At 49.0% G+C, this 15,445-nt stretch overlaps 2 protein-coding genes and 1 non-coding gene across 3 annotated transcripts; 1 reads left to right on the forward strand and 2 right to left on the reverse strand.

Moving 5' to 3' along the window:
- Nucleotides 1–1,523: 1,523 nt before the first annotated feature.
- On the forward strand, nucleotides 1,524–4,439 carry LOC104581460 (trihelix transcription factor ASR3). Its single transcript, XM_014895761.2, has 2 exons — nucleotides 1,524–2,726; nucleotides 3,588–4,439. The coding sequence occupies exons 1-2, from the start codon at nucleotides 1,862–1,864 to the stop codon at nucleotides 3,956–3,958; spliced, it is 1,236 nt and encodes a 411-aa protein (XP_014751247.1). The 5' UTR covers nucleotides 1,524–1,861; the 3' UTR covers nucleotides 3,959–4,439.
- Nucleotides 4,440–8,877: 4,438 nt separating this feature from the next.
- LOC100839367 (plant UBX domain-containing protein 7) lies at nucleotides 8,878–15,062 on the reverse strand. The gene is made up of 10 exons (XM_003580742.4): nucleotides 14,822–15,062; nucleotides 14,539–14,690; nucleotides 14,315–14,440; nucleotides 12,196–12,358; nucleotides 12,046–12,123; nucleotides 11,883–11,951; nucleotides 11,151–11,294; nucleotides 10,913–11,015; nucleotides 9,538–9,806; nucleotides 8,878–9,444 (listed from the first exon to the last, which is right to left on the reverse strand). The coding sequence occupies exons 1-10, from the start codon at nucleotides 14,924–14,926 to the stop codon at nucleotides 9,280–9,282; spliced, it is 1,374 nt and encodes a 457-aa protein (XP_003580790.1). The 5' UTR covers nucleotides 14,927–15,062; the 3' UTR covers nucleotides 8,878–9,279.
- A 218-nt stretch (nucleotides 15,063–15,280) lies between these two features.
- Nucleotides 15,281–15,353, reverse strand: TRNAA-CGC. The gene has a single exon. It is a non-coding gene; the product is annotated as a tRNA-Ala (tRNA).
- Between the last annotated feature and the right edge of the window lie 92 nt (nucleotides 15,354–15,445).

Raw genomic sequence — 15,445 nt, forward strand, 5'->3', positions numbered from 1 at the left:
CGAAGCCCTCCTCGTCGTCTTCTCGGGCCTCTCGAGCAGCACCAAGAACCTTGCCCGTTGCGCCGTCAGCTGCAGGCGGTGGCTCCGCCTTGTCCCCGCCAATTTCACCTGCATCTGCCGCGAGCCACCGCGCTCCGACCGCTACATCTGCCGCCGCGCTTCGTGCCCATGCAGTTGGGCCTCGCGCTAAGCACACTCGTGGTTCTGAATTGTGGTCGATGACAGGTGATGGAGCCGGACTCCTCCCGTGTGGTGGCCTCCCGCAACGGCGGTCTCGTCCTGGACTTGGACCTGAGGACCTCCATCGCGGTAAGGTCGGACGCGTACACATCCTGTTCCATGATGTCAGGCTAGACACGTCCTTCTCCTGATCTGGCTCTCTTGCGGGTTGATTATCTCAATCGATTCATCGCTCGTGTCAGTTGGAAGAAGCCAACGCGGCCGGCTCCCGCGAGGATCCCGTTTCAGCGCATGGCGGCGGCGCTGGACATGGTCGTGGACGTGTTCATCCGACCGTCTAATCGTACGAAACTGCAAGCCGGTATTTGCAAAACAAGATCCAATTTTGTGTCTAAATCACGAGGATTTTACCCTCCAAATTGAGATACTCCAGTGGTTTTCGAATAGTTACTCCATAGTATTAACAATAGAGTATCAAATAATACCAGCCATTAGATCAGGACCAATAAATGGTTCATATGAAATCCAGGTACCATAAAAGAGCTCCAGAGAAACGGCCATGTATCATGCAGCGCAGTACAGTACAGACATCTTCAGGATCGAAAGCACAATGCATCAGATTTGAGAAAAAGGTCCCGAAAAAACGGTCGACGTATAGTTGGGTAAATCATGCGGCACGTACGCACTGTACGTTGGATATCCTCATTTCTGCCGTTTCTGCACATGATAGCAGCACCTAACCTTGTGTTGGGACTTGAGAGCTAGCATTCGGTTTGGGCACTAGAATACTATATGGCCTAGAGCTACTTGTGAGTTGTGAGTCTTGGGACGCCACCATCATAAGGAGTGCGTTTGAGCACATGAGTCGATCGCTAATGGCATTACGGCCACTATATGGCAAGTCCCGATTGAAATTTGAAGCTGGTCCGGACGCAGAAAACGGGGTACCTACGTCAAGGCAAAGCAGCTATGGTCAAAGTCCGCGGGCGCTGCTCGCGTCGGTGGGACCAGGATGGCCCCGGCGGGAGAAACGAGCCAGCAGCTTACGTACCGACCGGACGCACGTTGCTCTAGCTAGCTAGCTCCACGGCAATGAATGGTCCGACCGACAGACGACGTGCCGAGGGATGAGCAGATTCAGCACATACATGGCATATTACTGGTACGTACCGGCTTAATCGAGAACTAAACTCTCGTCGTTAAGAAGAGGGGCTGAAAAGAAAGAGGACGGGGAGAAGAGGTGGAGAGAAAGAAAAGAAAGCATCAAGTAGATGGCGGCTGTCATGAGGCGAATTAAGAAGCCGCTCAGCTCAGCCAGAAGCCACACTCACATCTTCACATGCCACTCTCTCCGCATCCACTGCACTCAACGAAACCCTCTAATGCTAAGCCAAAGTACTCAACGACACGCGTTCCCCCTCGTTTACTAGCTAACGCCAGTGCGCCACCGGGAAAACTGCAGGGGGGGAACGCAAACGCCCGTCCCCGTCTCGTCGTAATCTCAGGGGAAACGGGCGAAAACGAAAGCCCGGGATCCCGTACCGTACCGCGGGCGAAACGAACGCCGTGCCCAATGTAAATACCGCATTCGACCCCGGGTCCGTCCCAACACACCAACGACGACGCCACCCTCCCTGGCTTAGCTTATTCTTTGCTCCTTTGGCTCCTGGCTCTCAAGGCAATGTCGGCGTCGCCGGACCCGTCGCCGTCTTCCTCCACGCCGGCGGGCCACCTCCGCACTCACCCCTACCCACACCACCACAACCTCCACCTCTCAACTCCTCCTCCGCCGCAGCCCCACCCGCCGGCGGCGCCGGGCCCGCTCGCCGTGACGCCGCCGCACCAGCAAGCTCTGGCCCCGTACTCCGCCCCACCCCCTTCCCCTGCGTCGACCCCTCGAGACTACCGGAAGGGCAACTGGACGCTCCACGAGACGCTCGTGCTCATCACCGCCAAGCGCCTCGACGACGACCGCCGCGCCGGTGGCGGCGTCGCCGGGTCCTCGTCTTCGTCTCCGGCCGGGCCGAGTGCGCTGCCGAGGTCGGCGGAGCAGCGGTGGAAGTGGGTGGAGAACTACTGCTGGTCCCAGGGGTGCCTGCGCAGCCAGAACCAGTGCAACGACAAGTGGGACAACCTGCTCAGGGACTACAAGAAGGTCCGCGACTTCCACAACCGCCTCGCTTCCAACTCCACCGCCCCTTCCGGCTCCGGCGCCGCTCCGGCTGCGGCGGCGCCATTGCCGACCTCGTACTGGGCCATGGAGAGGCACGAGAGGAAGGAGCGTAACCTGCCGACCAACCTGGCGGCCGAGGTCTACGACGCGCTCTGCGACGTGCTCTCCCGCCGCGCCGCCCGCAGGGGCGGCGCCCCCGTCGCGCCCTCGCCGCCCCCGCCGCTCGCGCTCCCGGCGCCACCGCTTCATCCGCCGCCGAAGCCGCTCCTCTCGCAGCAGCAGCAGCGGATTCCTCCTCACCACCCCCCGCTGCTGCAGCTCCCGCCGCCGCCCGTTGCGGTGGCGCCGCCGCCGACGACGACGTCCGTTTCCGGTAATGGTCCGCTCTCCGTTTCTAATACTCCGTACTCCACTACTTAGTGATCCTAGCTGACGTTACTTACGGTTCGTGCAAACACGCGTTTAGTGATGTTGGTTAACTGAGACGCGGGCCCCGAGCGTTATGATTGAGCTGACAGTGTGTGTTAGAATAATCTTTGGCGTTGAGTTGCCGTAATTATTTACCCCTATGTCATGTTGTTCGCTTCTCCGTGACCTTTTTACTGTGGGGTTATTCCTCCCTCCTCCCGCCCGGCCGGGTAATAATTGTCGCGGAAGAAGAAAGCTGCGAGCTTTGGTTGCATGCATGCGATGACAGTCCATGCATTGCTGAAAAGGCTTGACCGGGAATCCTGCCCAGCTAGTATTTGTTTACGGCGCCCTTATTAGTTCAAAACCATAAACTGACGCAGTTAAAAAAAATCAAACTAGCAATGCTGTCCTGCCAACCATCGTCGATGCGTTTCGCGAAGGATCTCCCAAAAGTATGCACTTGCAACCACTTTTTAAAGCCTGCGTCAAAAATGCCCCTCCATTGTTATGTAGCAAAAGCCTGAAACCGTGGGGCGCAATGGAAGCATGCATGCGAGAACGAGAGCACCTTTCGTTGCTTCGGCTAATTTCCTCGTTTCCATGTGCTTCTTCCGTTTGTTTTATTTGGTTTGCAATGTATAGGCATTGCCATTGCCATTGCCGTTTTGGCGTTTTGTGTTTGTGTCTAAATTCAATCTGCCTGCAGTGTTTTAATGGCTTAACCACGCAAGTATACATTGACGCCAGTTACTCCACTCAATTAGCCGTATTATTAACAAGCTGAGTGATGAACTGTTTGATCTCTATGTGGATGTTATAACAGAGGATGAGATGACGGGGTCGTCGTCGGACTCCGGCTCCTCGTCGGGGCGAGCTGGCGGCGGCGGGGACGAGCCGGAGGCGAAGCGGCAGCGGCGGCAACGAGGGCGGGTGAGCGACAGGGGACGGGTGGGATCGAGCGTTGTGCGGGGCGCGACGGTGCTGGCTCGCACGCTGGTGGCGTGCGAGGAGAAGCGGGAGCGGCGGCACCGGGAGCGGCTGGAGCTGGAGGAGCGGCGGCTGCGGCTGGAGGCGGAGCGCGCCGAGGCCCGGCGCCAGGGCTTCGCGGGCCTCATCTCCGCCGTCCACTCCCTCTCCGGCGCCATCCACGCCCTCGTCTCCGACCACGCCCGCAGCGGCGACTCCTCCAGGTGATCTATATATATATCCACAGATGGAGCTAGCCCGGTCAACCGTCAGCGGCGACGACGCTGGTTGGTTGTGCATGCGACTTTTTGGAAGACCAGTCCCCGGAAGGAACTGATTAATCGTGGGGCGGTTCTTGCATTATTTTGGAAGACCAGTCAACGGGGGGAACAGGTTAAGGGGTCAGGGGACCCGGGATGTACTGTAAGTAATTAAGGGCGATTTGCATGCATGTTGGGCTGGATTGATGCATGGTTAACTGTGAGTAAGGTAGCTTAGCTTTAGAATTTTCTCTTCTTCTTTTCTTCTTCTTATTGGGGTCCGTGTGTCGCCCTGTTGTGTTGGCACTCCTAGCTCCATGATGGATCCAGCTGTAGCTGCTGCTTCCTGGCTGGCTTAGCTGTTTCTCGGGTTCTGGGTTTGTCGTGGCCGTTGATGATTATATATTGTGGCATGAACATGAACGACGTAGCTCTACGTGTACGTGCTACTCTCCTCTCTCTCTCTGGACCGAAGTACTCCACGGCCTTTATGATCGTGTCATGCATGTCACGTATATATGCCGGTGGGGATCTTGCATGCAAGCATGATTGTGGACCGAGTGTACTCGATGCAGTCACACCTGCCTATAGCACTAACAGCTCGGATGGAATGGCTAGCTAGGTCGACTTGACTGTTGACTCGGTCGTGCTCCGTATATCTTAACTTGCGATGTATACTTTTTCGCACCGTTCGTACCGTACGTGGGTACGTATGTTGGCCACGCACCCTGCTTGTCTGAGGATCGCCTATTTATTTACCAGGCAGTACGAGTACGTTCATTCCCGGCTGGATTGTTCTTTCATACGATCTCTTCCTTTTGGCATGCACCGTACCGTACTGCTAATACGAGATCGACATGTCTTAATTAAGCGCGTGCATGCATGCGATGCAGGCAGGTCGTTTGGCTTGCCTACACTCCTAGCCCTGCCGAGATTTAGGACAAAAGGTCCCGAGGCACAGTACGAACAAAGCAGCACGTTTAATGATGCACTAACTAACTAACCAATGATTCTGCGGATGTGTACAGAGAAGAATCAGAGATGTGTGGTACTACGTACGTCCAGAGGGAACAGTACCGCGAAAGCTATGACGAGCTAGCAGTAGGTAAGCAGGAGTAGCTGTTTAACATTGTAACGATATCACACGAAAGACGAGAAAGTGAAAATGAGCCAATCCAACGGCTCTCTGATACGACTGAGAAATAAAATAGTTACACTCTTATTTCATACGTACACGACCTGGCCGCAGTCAAAAGCCAGCAATCGACGAGACGCGGTACGTACGTACGTACGGGGCGGCCACAGGGCGAGCGATCGATCAATCGACATGATATGCGTGACACCGTACGTGCAAACGACTTGGTCGCTCGCGGCCTTGACGATAATGCCCTCGCGAATGGGCGGAATTACTCGCGATCTGTACATCACGTCTCTGCCTCCATGTAGGGCCGTCGATCTTCTGGTGTACGTATCCTGCAAGTAGTACAAGTAGGAGTATTATATATGCATGAATGCAAGTGACGGACTGACGACGGGCCGGTCTGGTGAATGGCTTGGTTGGTTGGCGGACCGCTCCATTGTCGGTTTCCGCCAGCCCGTCGCCTCGGCCGAATATCACACGCGACAACAGGCAGTGGCACGAGCGGGGGGCAGTTTGGTCATCTTAAGCTCTTCTACAGCATCCTGAAATTAACTAGAACCGTTCATTTATTTTGATCAAGGGCACAGATACTTTAATTTGGACGTGCGGGGTAACCGTGCATGTTCGCATGCTGGATATGGAAAATGCATGCTAAACTTGCCCGCGAAAAATTGCAGATCACTGCTAGGACTCTACTATGTAGTTACTACTGGTAGCAGTGTAGGTTTAATATGCATGATTAGCAAAGCAACATTCGGTCGGTCGTGTGGTCGACTGTTCTCGAATGAACGGGAGATGGATGGATCAATCCGTAAGGACTAATAAGGAAGGAGAACTGATGGCCCAATTGACAGTAATCTTGGATTGGATTCCTCACGGTCGAGGACAAAAGGGCATGCATGGCCGGGCCACACCAATTACACACACATGCAAGTTCGTTAAGATCAAAGTGTGCTACATGCGGGACTGTTGTGGAAGAAGCACGCATGATTAGCTTGGCAGATTCGATCAGCACAGCACAGCAAAACCGCCGATATCAATCATTGCCACTGTCGACCGATCGATGCTTTACTAGCTCCTCCTCCAGGAACATCGTCAGTACGTCCCAAATCAATGCTGCTCGAGCTAATAATCTTGGCAGTAATCTCAAAGAGAACAGCAAACAGCAGCAGTGTCAACAGTAGTACGATCGATCTTGGGGGGAGGTTGGACGGACGCTGGGTTGCAGTAGCTGTGAGTGAGTGAGGGAGGGAGGGCATGGGCTCCGGCCTCCTTTACGTGTCAGAAGAAAAGGCGGGCCCCTGAGAGTCACACAGGCAGGCAGCTGTCACGGCAGCAGCAGCAGCCGTTCAGGGCCGTATAGTCAAAGCCCCTTGACTGGCCTGGGAGCCATGGCCAGAGATGCCATCCATCAGGACAAGAGATTTGATTCCCCTTCCTCCTCCCCGAAATGCCCCTAGCTCGATTTCCTCCGTTCCATCTCCAACTCTCTTGTTAACTCTCACTCGAGTGATCTCTCTCACGCCAGCTCTCACACTCCAATCCCAAGAAGATGGAGTGAGCTCGATCGCCACTGACTGTGTGTTGATGAGGATGTTGGTTAGTACAAGAACACGTAGTACATCTGTACTTGTGCAGTTTGGTAACCACGGATTCTACGTTTTGGTAACCGAACGACCCACCGCTAGCTAGCCGTGCATGGACGATGTCCACGGGTTGTTTCTACACCGTACTACGTCTATCTGGTGCTAGAGCTAGTCTGGCCAGCCAGCCAGCTAGAGGCTAGATATATGTAGGACCTACACGTGCGTGCTAGCTTTTGCTGCTGGTGAACACAGTCAGCATCGGATGCTAGCTGAGCTCCACTCCAGCGGCTCTCTCTGTCTACGGAGGAAAAAGGCATGCAGTGGATCCCGGCCGGCGCATGCAAGGCGGGATCGGAAAGGCGCACGATTCTCCACGCACCGCCACCATCCTGCAGTCACGTTGCAGGTAGCCGTTCCGTTCCCTTGGACGCATGGGAAGCCAGAAGGTACTCCGATCTGATTATACACATCGTGCTACCGAATTCTTAGGTCTTGTTTGACATTAGCGTATTTTTTTAGTTATTAGTGTTTTGGTTTTTTAGGTCTGGATGTTCACGCAAATTTCTCAAAAACCCCAGAGCCCTAGTGTTTTTTAACAGTGTTTTAATTTCGTTAAAATATTCATAGTCCCCTCTCAACACTACCTACCAAAACAACCATTCAGGGTGTTTGATGTTTTTAAATCTAGAGTGGATGATACCCTACAAATCAAAAAAAAACTATAGTACCAAACAAGTCCTAAATGTATTTCCTCTGGCACAATAAATTGTACTAAAATCAGCTACACTTATTATGGATCGGAGTAAGCTTGTCATGAGAAGCTCACCAAGTATCTTTCGTACATGCCCTAAGACAGTGCTAATGATGTGTTAGTAATATCTATTCCGGGGAAATCAGGCAGCGCCGCGTAGAGGGTAGAGCTGCGTCGGTCGTAGATCGGCTCCCCGTTTCTATGAGTACAAATAAATGCGCCCGGCCCGGCCCAAACTCAAAACACAGAGAGAGGGAGAACGGAGTGAAGCACTCGCTCAAGCCATGGCCGCAATAATGCGCGGCCAGTTGCCGTGGCAGAGAGAGATGCAAGTGAGTGACAGGGTGACACCGGCCAATGCAACAGGAGGCGCGCAGAGCAGCAGGCAAATCATAAGCCCCCCAGACCCTACATATATGCATGCATTGCATTGCACTCTCCCACCACGCTGGCACTCTACCAGTCAAAGCGTGGCCGGTCAAAACTCCACCGTACCGTTCCCCATGTGATCATCCATCCGGATCTCATTTTTTGCACGCACGAGCTCTCTGCTTATCTGCTGCTCTAGCACACGAGCTCAACTCCCTATGAAATTGATGGATTTAGTTTGGGGAAACAAAATTGTGGATGTGGCCAGCGGAGGGATGGCATGGATGGTTGTGCTCACGGCTACGTACTAATCAATGAGATAATATCTATGTCACTGATTATATTTGTATATTTCATACTTATCATATTAAGTGATTCAAATTTATCCAAATATGAACATATTTATATACTAAAATACGTTGACATACATGTAATATTTCAGCACTTAATATGTGACGTTGGGAGTATTAGTCTTGTTTACTTTATAGGATGTTGCCAATTACTGCTATTTTGGTTCCTGCATTCCAAATGATTTTTCTATTCCAATCCTATGTTTGCAATTCCCGTAGGATTTCAGATGCATGTCATGACAAATCCTGTGTTTTTCCTGTCATGCGTTCCTTTGGACCTTGGCATTAAGGAAACGTGGTGAGATAATTGCCGGAGAAGTCAGCGACCATGTCTGCCAATCTCATCAGACAAAATTGATGCTCACCCAGGTGGTGAAATACTGAAATTGCAATGGAAACATGCAGGGCTTCGTCTTCGTCCGTGGTTCTGACTTGGCTTATGAAACGAAATTTTGGAGGAGATCCCCACCCGGTTGGTGACAAACGCACCGGGATACTATCAGAAGATACTCTCTTCGTTCCATAATTCTTGCACCTGGATACTATTAGATACTCCCTTCGTTCCATAATTCTTATTGAAATATTACATGTACTTAGGCACGTTTTAAGAATAGATACATCCATTTTTAAGCAAATTTGAGACAAGAATTATGGAAGAGCAGTATGTTACGGAGATGAGCACATGGGGTGAAGTACTTGAAGTTTGTGTCAAACCCTCCGTTTAAGCATCTTGACAAGACGAAAAGGAAAGCACCAAGATGAATCAGTATCACTAGCATTCCTTACAACCAGCACCGGTACAGGACTATGACAATATGTGCATTAAATAAGACTGCGTCCTACTAACATGGGGGGAAGGAATAAACAAACAAAGCAGGGACCGACATGTGCGATAGAGCATTTTCCACGCTTAAGCTCGGGGGGCATAGATAGATCTGTCCTTGCCGGGATCAGACCACCGGGGGAGCAAAACAAGGGTCATAAAATTAATCCTTAGGGAAAACGAACTAAAACCATCTTGACGGCCATAAAGGAATAGATAGGATAGGATGACACTACTTGCAAGCATAGGATGGCATAATATGGGCTCAGTCAGTCCCACAAAAGGTTGATCATCGAGTTGGCCAGCCCGGCCTCTTTGAAAGTTTGGTCGCTTTCGTACCCCAGGTTATTGGACGCTCCGGGAATGGGCTTTACAAAGTGGAAAGCCCTCTTATCACCGTCCTCCAGTTGAGGAGAGCAGAATGACCACAGGAGCTGCAGGCAGAAAAAGCATTAGGTTGACAGGTATGTGAAAAAGAAAAGGAAAATGAGATTAAAAGGTAAGGAAACTGATTTCAGTGATATGACCTTAATAGGATCTGTGTGCAGAAAATTCCTCTGGATCCTCCGACCGTCAGGTAATCGAATTGCAACCCTGCAGAGAAGATCCCTACTAACTTTGGGTTCTTCAGGGAGAGGAGGATACTCGAGCTTAACACTCAAGCTTGGTTCGTTCTCTTCCTCAGGATTAGTCTTGTCATTAGTAGCATCTGATTGCTCGAATCCTTTATTCTCCTCCAAGGAAGCTGCCACTGCCCGTGCTAATTCTTCATCTTCATCCTCTACAGTTGTTCTACCTGCCAAGAGAAACGTCGCAAACATAAAACATCCAACTCAAAATGACTACCAATGATTTGTTTGCTGTAATAGTAGTATCTCCATTGCTGACCAGAAAGTCAAATTTGATATAGCCCTAACTGCGGTCACAAACAAAATACATCCTACCTGTAATATAGTAGCAATGACACAGGAAACTCAACTTTGACCTCCAAATAGTTATTTCTTAGGCAACCCGGAAATTACTATTTCTAAGTCGATGCTAACAACCATCTCATCCAATCACTGAGATTCATGCAAGTACAAAGGTTGCGAGGATCGCTACGATTGTCTACCGAGAAATAAATATTTTGAAGTCGACTGAGAAATAGGCACTCCCTTATTTCCAACTGTCTATCTGCAGTCTCAACTGTGACCAAAAGACAAGACATACCTCTTTACTTTGAACTGTCTATCTGCACCAACATATTAATCCTTCTTGACTACTAAAAAATCTTCTCTTACAATATTAGGTGAGAATCCAAGACTCGGTAATGTACTAATGCACCATCAAACTACTAATGGTTTTCAATTTAGAAACTTGTGTTGGTTTATATTATGCTTTACCTTTCGTCAAGAGTTTTGTTGGAAAATAGAAATCAACACAGTTTCATTTCCCCCTCTGAGAAAGGGCCATGCAAGGTATTACCAAAAACGGACATAACAAAAATCTAACAGCACCCTATGGGAGGCAGGATGACACAAAGGCAAGGAATACACTATCGCTAGATGAAGCATCAAATGATTACAAAAACACAGAAGTGCACCTTGAGTCCCTATGGGCCCCACCTTCTCTGCTAGTTTTTAAAGAACTAGGCATCTATCCAAAGGATTTTAATTTATAATTGTTTGAAAGCCAAGAATCAACCACATATTTTGCTTTCACTTTTACAGAAAATTGACAAAAGGAAGTTATAAGATGGACCCAGAAATGTACCAGGAGATCACAATGGAAGCTGGCAGCATCAAGAATTTGATTATTTATTCATCACATTGCTCAGCAGAAACGTCGTTCTAGTTTATATGTTTTAAACAAGAGAACTCAGCAATTCTGGCATCGATCTGATTAAATGAACAAAAATAATACCTTGTCTGCCCATAGAAGTTTCCTGATCAATTTTTCTTGGCCGTTTTTGAGGTTGAGCAGCATGATGCTCCTTTGGACCTTTATCCAGGTAAGGCATCAAATCCTGCATACAGTACACATGCAGAAAACAGCAAGGAACATCTATGTCATACCACAGCTAGAATTTGAGCATTCATATTGCCCTTTGAGGCTACCACTGTGGAGATATGTGAGATGTAAGAAAGGGTTACAAAGGTACCTCCAGCAAACGGTCCGGGTAAACCATTCCAGTCCAAGCACACATTTTTTGTCCAGTGATAGGGTCAATTAGGAGAATAGCAGGAACAGACACCAAATTGTAGTAGGTGCATACCTTTCTCCCCTCACTGGTATCTTGATAAACCTATATTTAATACAATTAAACATATCAACAGAAAACAGAGAAAGTGCAGACACGGTTCCATCAGGGAGAAAAGTGAACCGAACAACTAAATAATTGTTCTCAATCATTTCACTCCATTCATAAGCAAATGCCACTTTGGGATGTAACAGTCGAAGTTCTAATATTTTGCCCAGTAACACACAAAAAAACTATGCTCGACCCCTTCAACAAGAGTTGCACAAATCTAAAGCCCTTAAGGGGTAAGTTAGTGGACTACTGGACCCCACCAATGGCTTGTGCTTAAATATTTGTGCAATCCCTAGTGGATGGAGTGTTGAAGCACCTATCAACACTTCATATTTGGATTTTTCACATGGGAATGATATTGGATTCATCATCAAAGCACTCCCACAACATTATATTTTAATAAATATTCTACCATATAATTAAAAGAAACAACAGACAAAGGTTTGTATTGGATAGTATGATGTCCAAAATGATATTTATTTAGGGAAGGCGGAAGTTTAATTCTAACACATGTTAGATGAAATCTAAATTTAGAGGTTCCAATCCACAGCGCGGAAATGGAAGAGTGTAAGGAGGACCAACCTGCCAGAAAATAAAGTTTGACCGAATTGTCTGAGCCACAGCTTCATTTGCCCAAGTGTCTCGATTAAGCTTCAACAGAAACTCAAGAGTCAAAAAATGGCCAGGTATAAAATGAAGGGCCAAAATAAGGCTGCATGGATGTTTACAAATAAGACAGCCCTACCATGTGAGAGCTGAACTCCTCTGTTGACTGCAAATTGATCAATAGCCACTTGTCCAGAAGAGAAGCCTCCAGCTTTGCCTACATTGATGGGATTCATTCAGTGTGATAAATAAATGTGTGATAGCTAACTTTAAAGGATTAGCAGCTGACCTTGTCAAATGGTCCATTGAACATCAAATCAAAAGGTGGGCGATATAAAGAAGCCAGATTATCACGAGAACTAGATGTTGCATTCTGCTCAGAATCCCAAACAGCAGACTGTCTTGCCTCCTCTTCAAAGTTACGAAACGCAACTGTCGAATTAGGCCGAGCGCTGAAAAGAAGTGACAAAACATTATAAAATAATCATAGGAAAGCAGCAGTTCTGACATCAGAGGTCCAAACACCAAAGAACCTACAATCTCGCAAGAGTCTGGAAACAGCAACTTATATTTGATAGTTAAACCAACAGATAATTACTTCAACATCTTAATCCAAAACAGAAGTATGATAGAACTTGCATCCTAGCATGACACACCTACAAGTGGCAATTCATTGCAGCATTATAGCTAACAAGAGCAGAATAATAAATGCAGTACCAATACTCTCAGGGGCAGGGTAACAGTCATCGTCGCAGCTACAACATAAATGACTAAATTGACATTACTAAAAGTACCAACATTTAAAATAAATACTTGTCACAAAGCTTCAAGAATCTTTGTATGTATCTCTATTTAATTTGTACTGGCATACAAACTAGGGGGACTTGATCAGTCTCTGAGATGTGTTGGTATAATGGAGAATGTGGGTGCAAGCCTATCAGATGTTGTAGTCTTGAAGGCTTGTAGCCCGTTGGAAAAGTTCCACTGGATGCAACTACTGTTGTCTCCAAGAGTATGACAGCACTCAAATGCAGAAAAAATAACAAGGTGGCAAATGAACAGTTCCAAATGTTAGATTTAAGTTATTTAACCCGGATTTAATAATGATGCCCGTTCGCTGAGCAACTACAGAAGGATGGGTAGTGGGAGCAACCCCAAACACATCCATAAGAATTTCCAGTATATCAGCACATAGATTTATACGGAGGGACCTGAGTTTCATCTTATTAACCTAAAAATGAATTGTCATTACAATAATAGGATACTTAAATTCAATCCTGTTTCGCAGCCGACAAAATTGGTAGGTGTTTGTAATCAATAGGTTTTACTCCATGAGAGCCTGGCCCCATGGTTGTCGTTCCAAAATATCAAGTTAAATAACCATAACTGTGTCCTGTTTCCCGGGCGTTCTCTTCTGTGCTTATCTCTCTTATCCTCTTGCATCCTATCGTTCAAATCCACTGTATGAAGGGAGCACACGGCAGGATCAAAATCACCTCCCATGGATAAAATCAGTTCTCAGCAAGGCAGTAGGGCGAGCAGTTTTCAATAAGGCAGTAGGTCAAGCCCCAGTTCATTTCAGCCATGGACGGCGGCTTGATTTGGTGGTCAGCGGCTCGAATTGGTGACATGAACTGATCTCAGCAACCATCCGGACACCGCTGCTGGCACATTATCGCCAATGTTTTCCACTCGTCAAGTGGTTTCCATTTTCGTGCTTCATTTAATACCCTCCACAACCTCCCGCGTCAAAGATCCCCTAAAGCTTTGTTTCTATGTTTGTGCATCGACTGTTTTCTCGTTCGCTCACAGGAAAATTTCCATCAGGTGGCGGTAGATGTCTGGTTTCCTGCAAAAATCCTCTAAAAGCACAGGGTGTGAACAATATTCCAAGCGGCATGAAAATGTGTATTCCTGTGCAACACTGTTTCCTATGATTTTCCTTTGAAAATCCCGTGAACCAAACAGGGTCCTAAAAGGCATGTCTTCCCTTAGGGAGAGACAGAAAATGGTCATCGACTACGCATAGTAAATTTTAGTGTGTGAAAAACAACTTCTTTGGGGGGAAAAGACGGATTAATTTAGAGCCACTAGAAATTCAAGCTCCCCTAAATGGAAAAAGAAGGGGTTTCAAATCAACACGGACGCATATAAAAAATGGCCTATTTGATCTAAGCAATTTATCTTGTACTCTACCATCAACTTCTAGATGTGATAACGCTCCATTGTGTGGCGTTGAAGTCAAATTTGTGCCATGAATACACTCCATTTTCATGGAGCAATACAGCATGTAGAGCATGACATAGCAAATGTATTTCATTGCAAACTTCACTTGGCCGACAAATTAACTCAAGTATACCCCATGCTAGCATTCATAAGTTTCCATCTAGGGAAGCACCATTACTTACACGACCATCGGGACATCACCGTAGAGAGTTTCCCGCCTCACGGGCAAAGGCGCGCGGACCTCCTCATCGTCCCCCTGTCTCTGCAGCATCCCATCTTCCAGCGCGGCCGCGGGAGGCGGAGCCAATCTAGGCATCACAGCACATGATAAGTATCCAGACACCACGTACAATGATGCAGCCACGACCAGACCCAAACCCTAGAAATGTCGCTCCGGCGGACCTACCTGTACCCCTCCTCGGCCTCGGCCGCCGCGAGAGCCGCCGCCTCCAAGGCCGCGGCGGAGGAAGCCGGGGCGGCCGCCGAGTGCGCTGCCAGCGCGGCCTCCCCGTCGATGTAGAACAGCTGCACCGCCTCCTCCAGATGCCAGCTCGTCATCTGCAGGGGGAAAGGGAAAGGGAAACGGGGAACCACCCGTCGCGTCACGCCGGTTCGGTTGAACCCTAGAGGTGGATCCGATCGGAAGCCAGGGGCGGGAGTAAGAGAGGAGGAGGGAGGAGAGGAAGGACCTGGAGAAACTGGGTGGCGGTGTGCGGCGTCTGGCCGGCGGCGATCTCGAGGAAGGAGGAGACGAGGGCGTCCTTCTCCGCGGCCGTCGGGGCAGCGCCGGCCATGGCGGAGTCTTCGCGGCGGGGCACGGGCCCGTGCTGCTGCTGTCGGCGCGTGGTTGGGGGTCGGTAGGGTTTGGTGAGACGGCGAGGCAAGGGAGGAGAGGAGGAGTGGGATCGAAGGGAAGTGGGAACGTGCGGGCTGATGAGGAAGAGGAGGAGGAAGACGAGTGGAGTGAGCTGGAACCCCCAGGTGGATGGGCCTTGGGCGTGGGCCTTGGAGAGGGGGCAAAAAGCCCATGAGAACAGTGATCAGGGCCCATCACTCGGATGTTCTAAAAAAAAGGACGTCCTCGCTCAAAAGAATAAAAAATGAACCATTTGCGATCCTGTTTTTCGTTGTTAGAAAAAGAGGAAAAATGGAGGTGCGGGGAATCGAACCCCGTGCCTCTCGCATGCGAAGCGAGCGCTCTACCATATGAGCTACACCCCCGGGGCGATTAGCTGTCCGACTTTATCTTTAATCACTCTTTATGAGCTTCTAACCTGGGTTGTTTTCCTGTATTGGCATTCGGCATGTTTTAT

The sequence above is a fragment of the Brachypodium distachyon genome, chromosome 5, assembly GCF_000005505.3.
Source record: "Brachypodium distachyon strain Bd21 chromosome 5, Brachypodium_distachyon_v3.0, whole genome shotgun sequence".
In the NCBI taxonomy this organism is placed as follows: Eukaryota; Viridiplantae; Streptophyta; class Magnoliopsida; order Poales; family Poaceae; genus Brachypodium; species Brachypodium distachyon.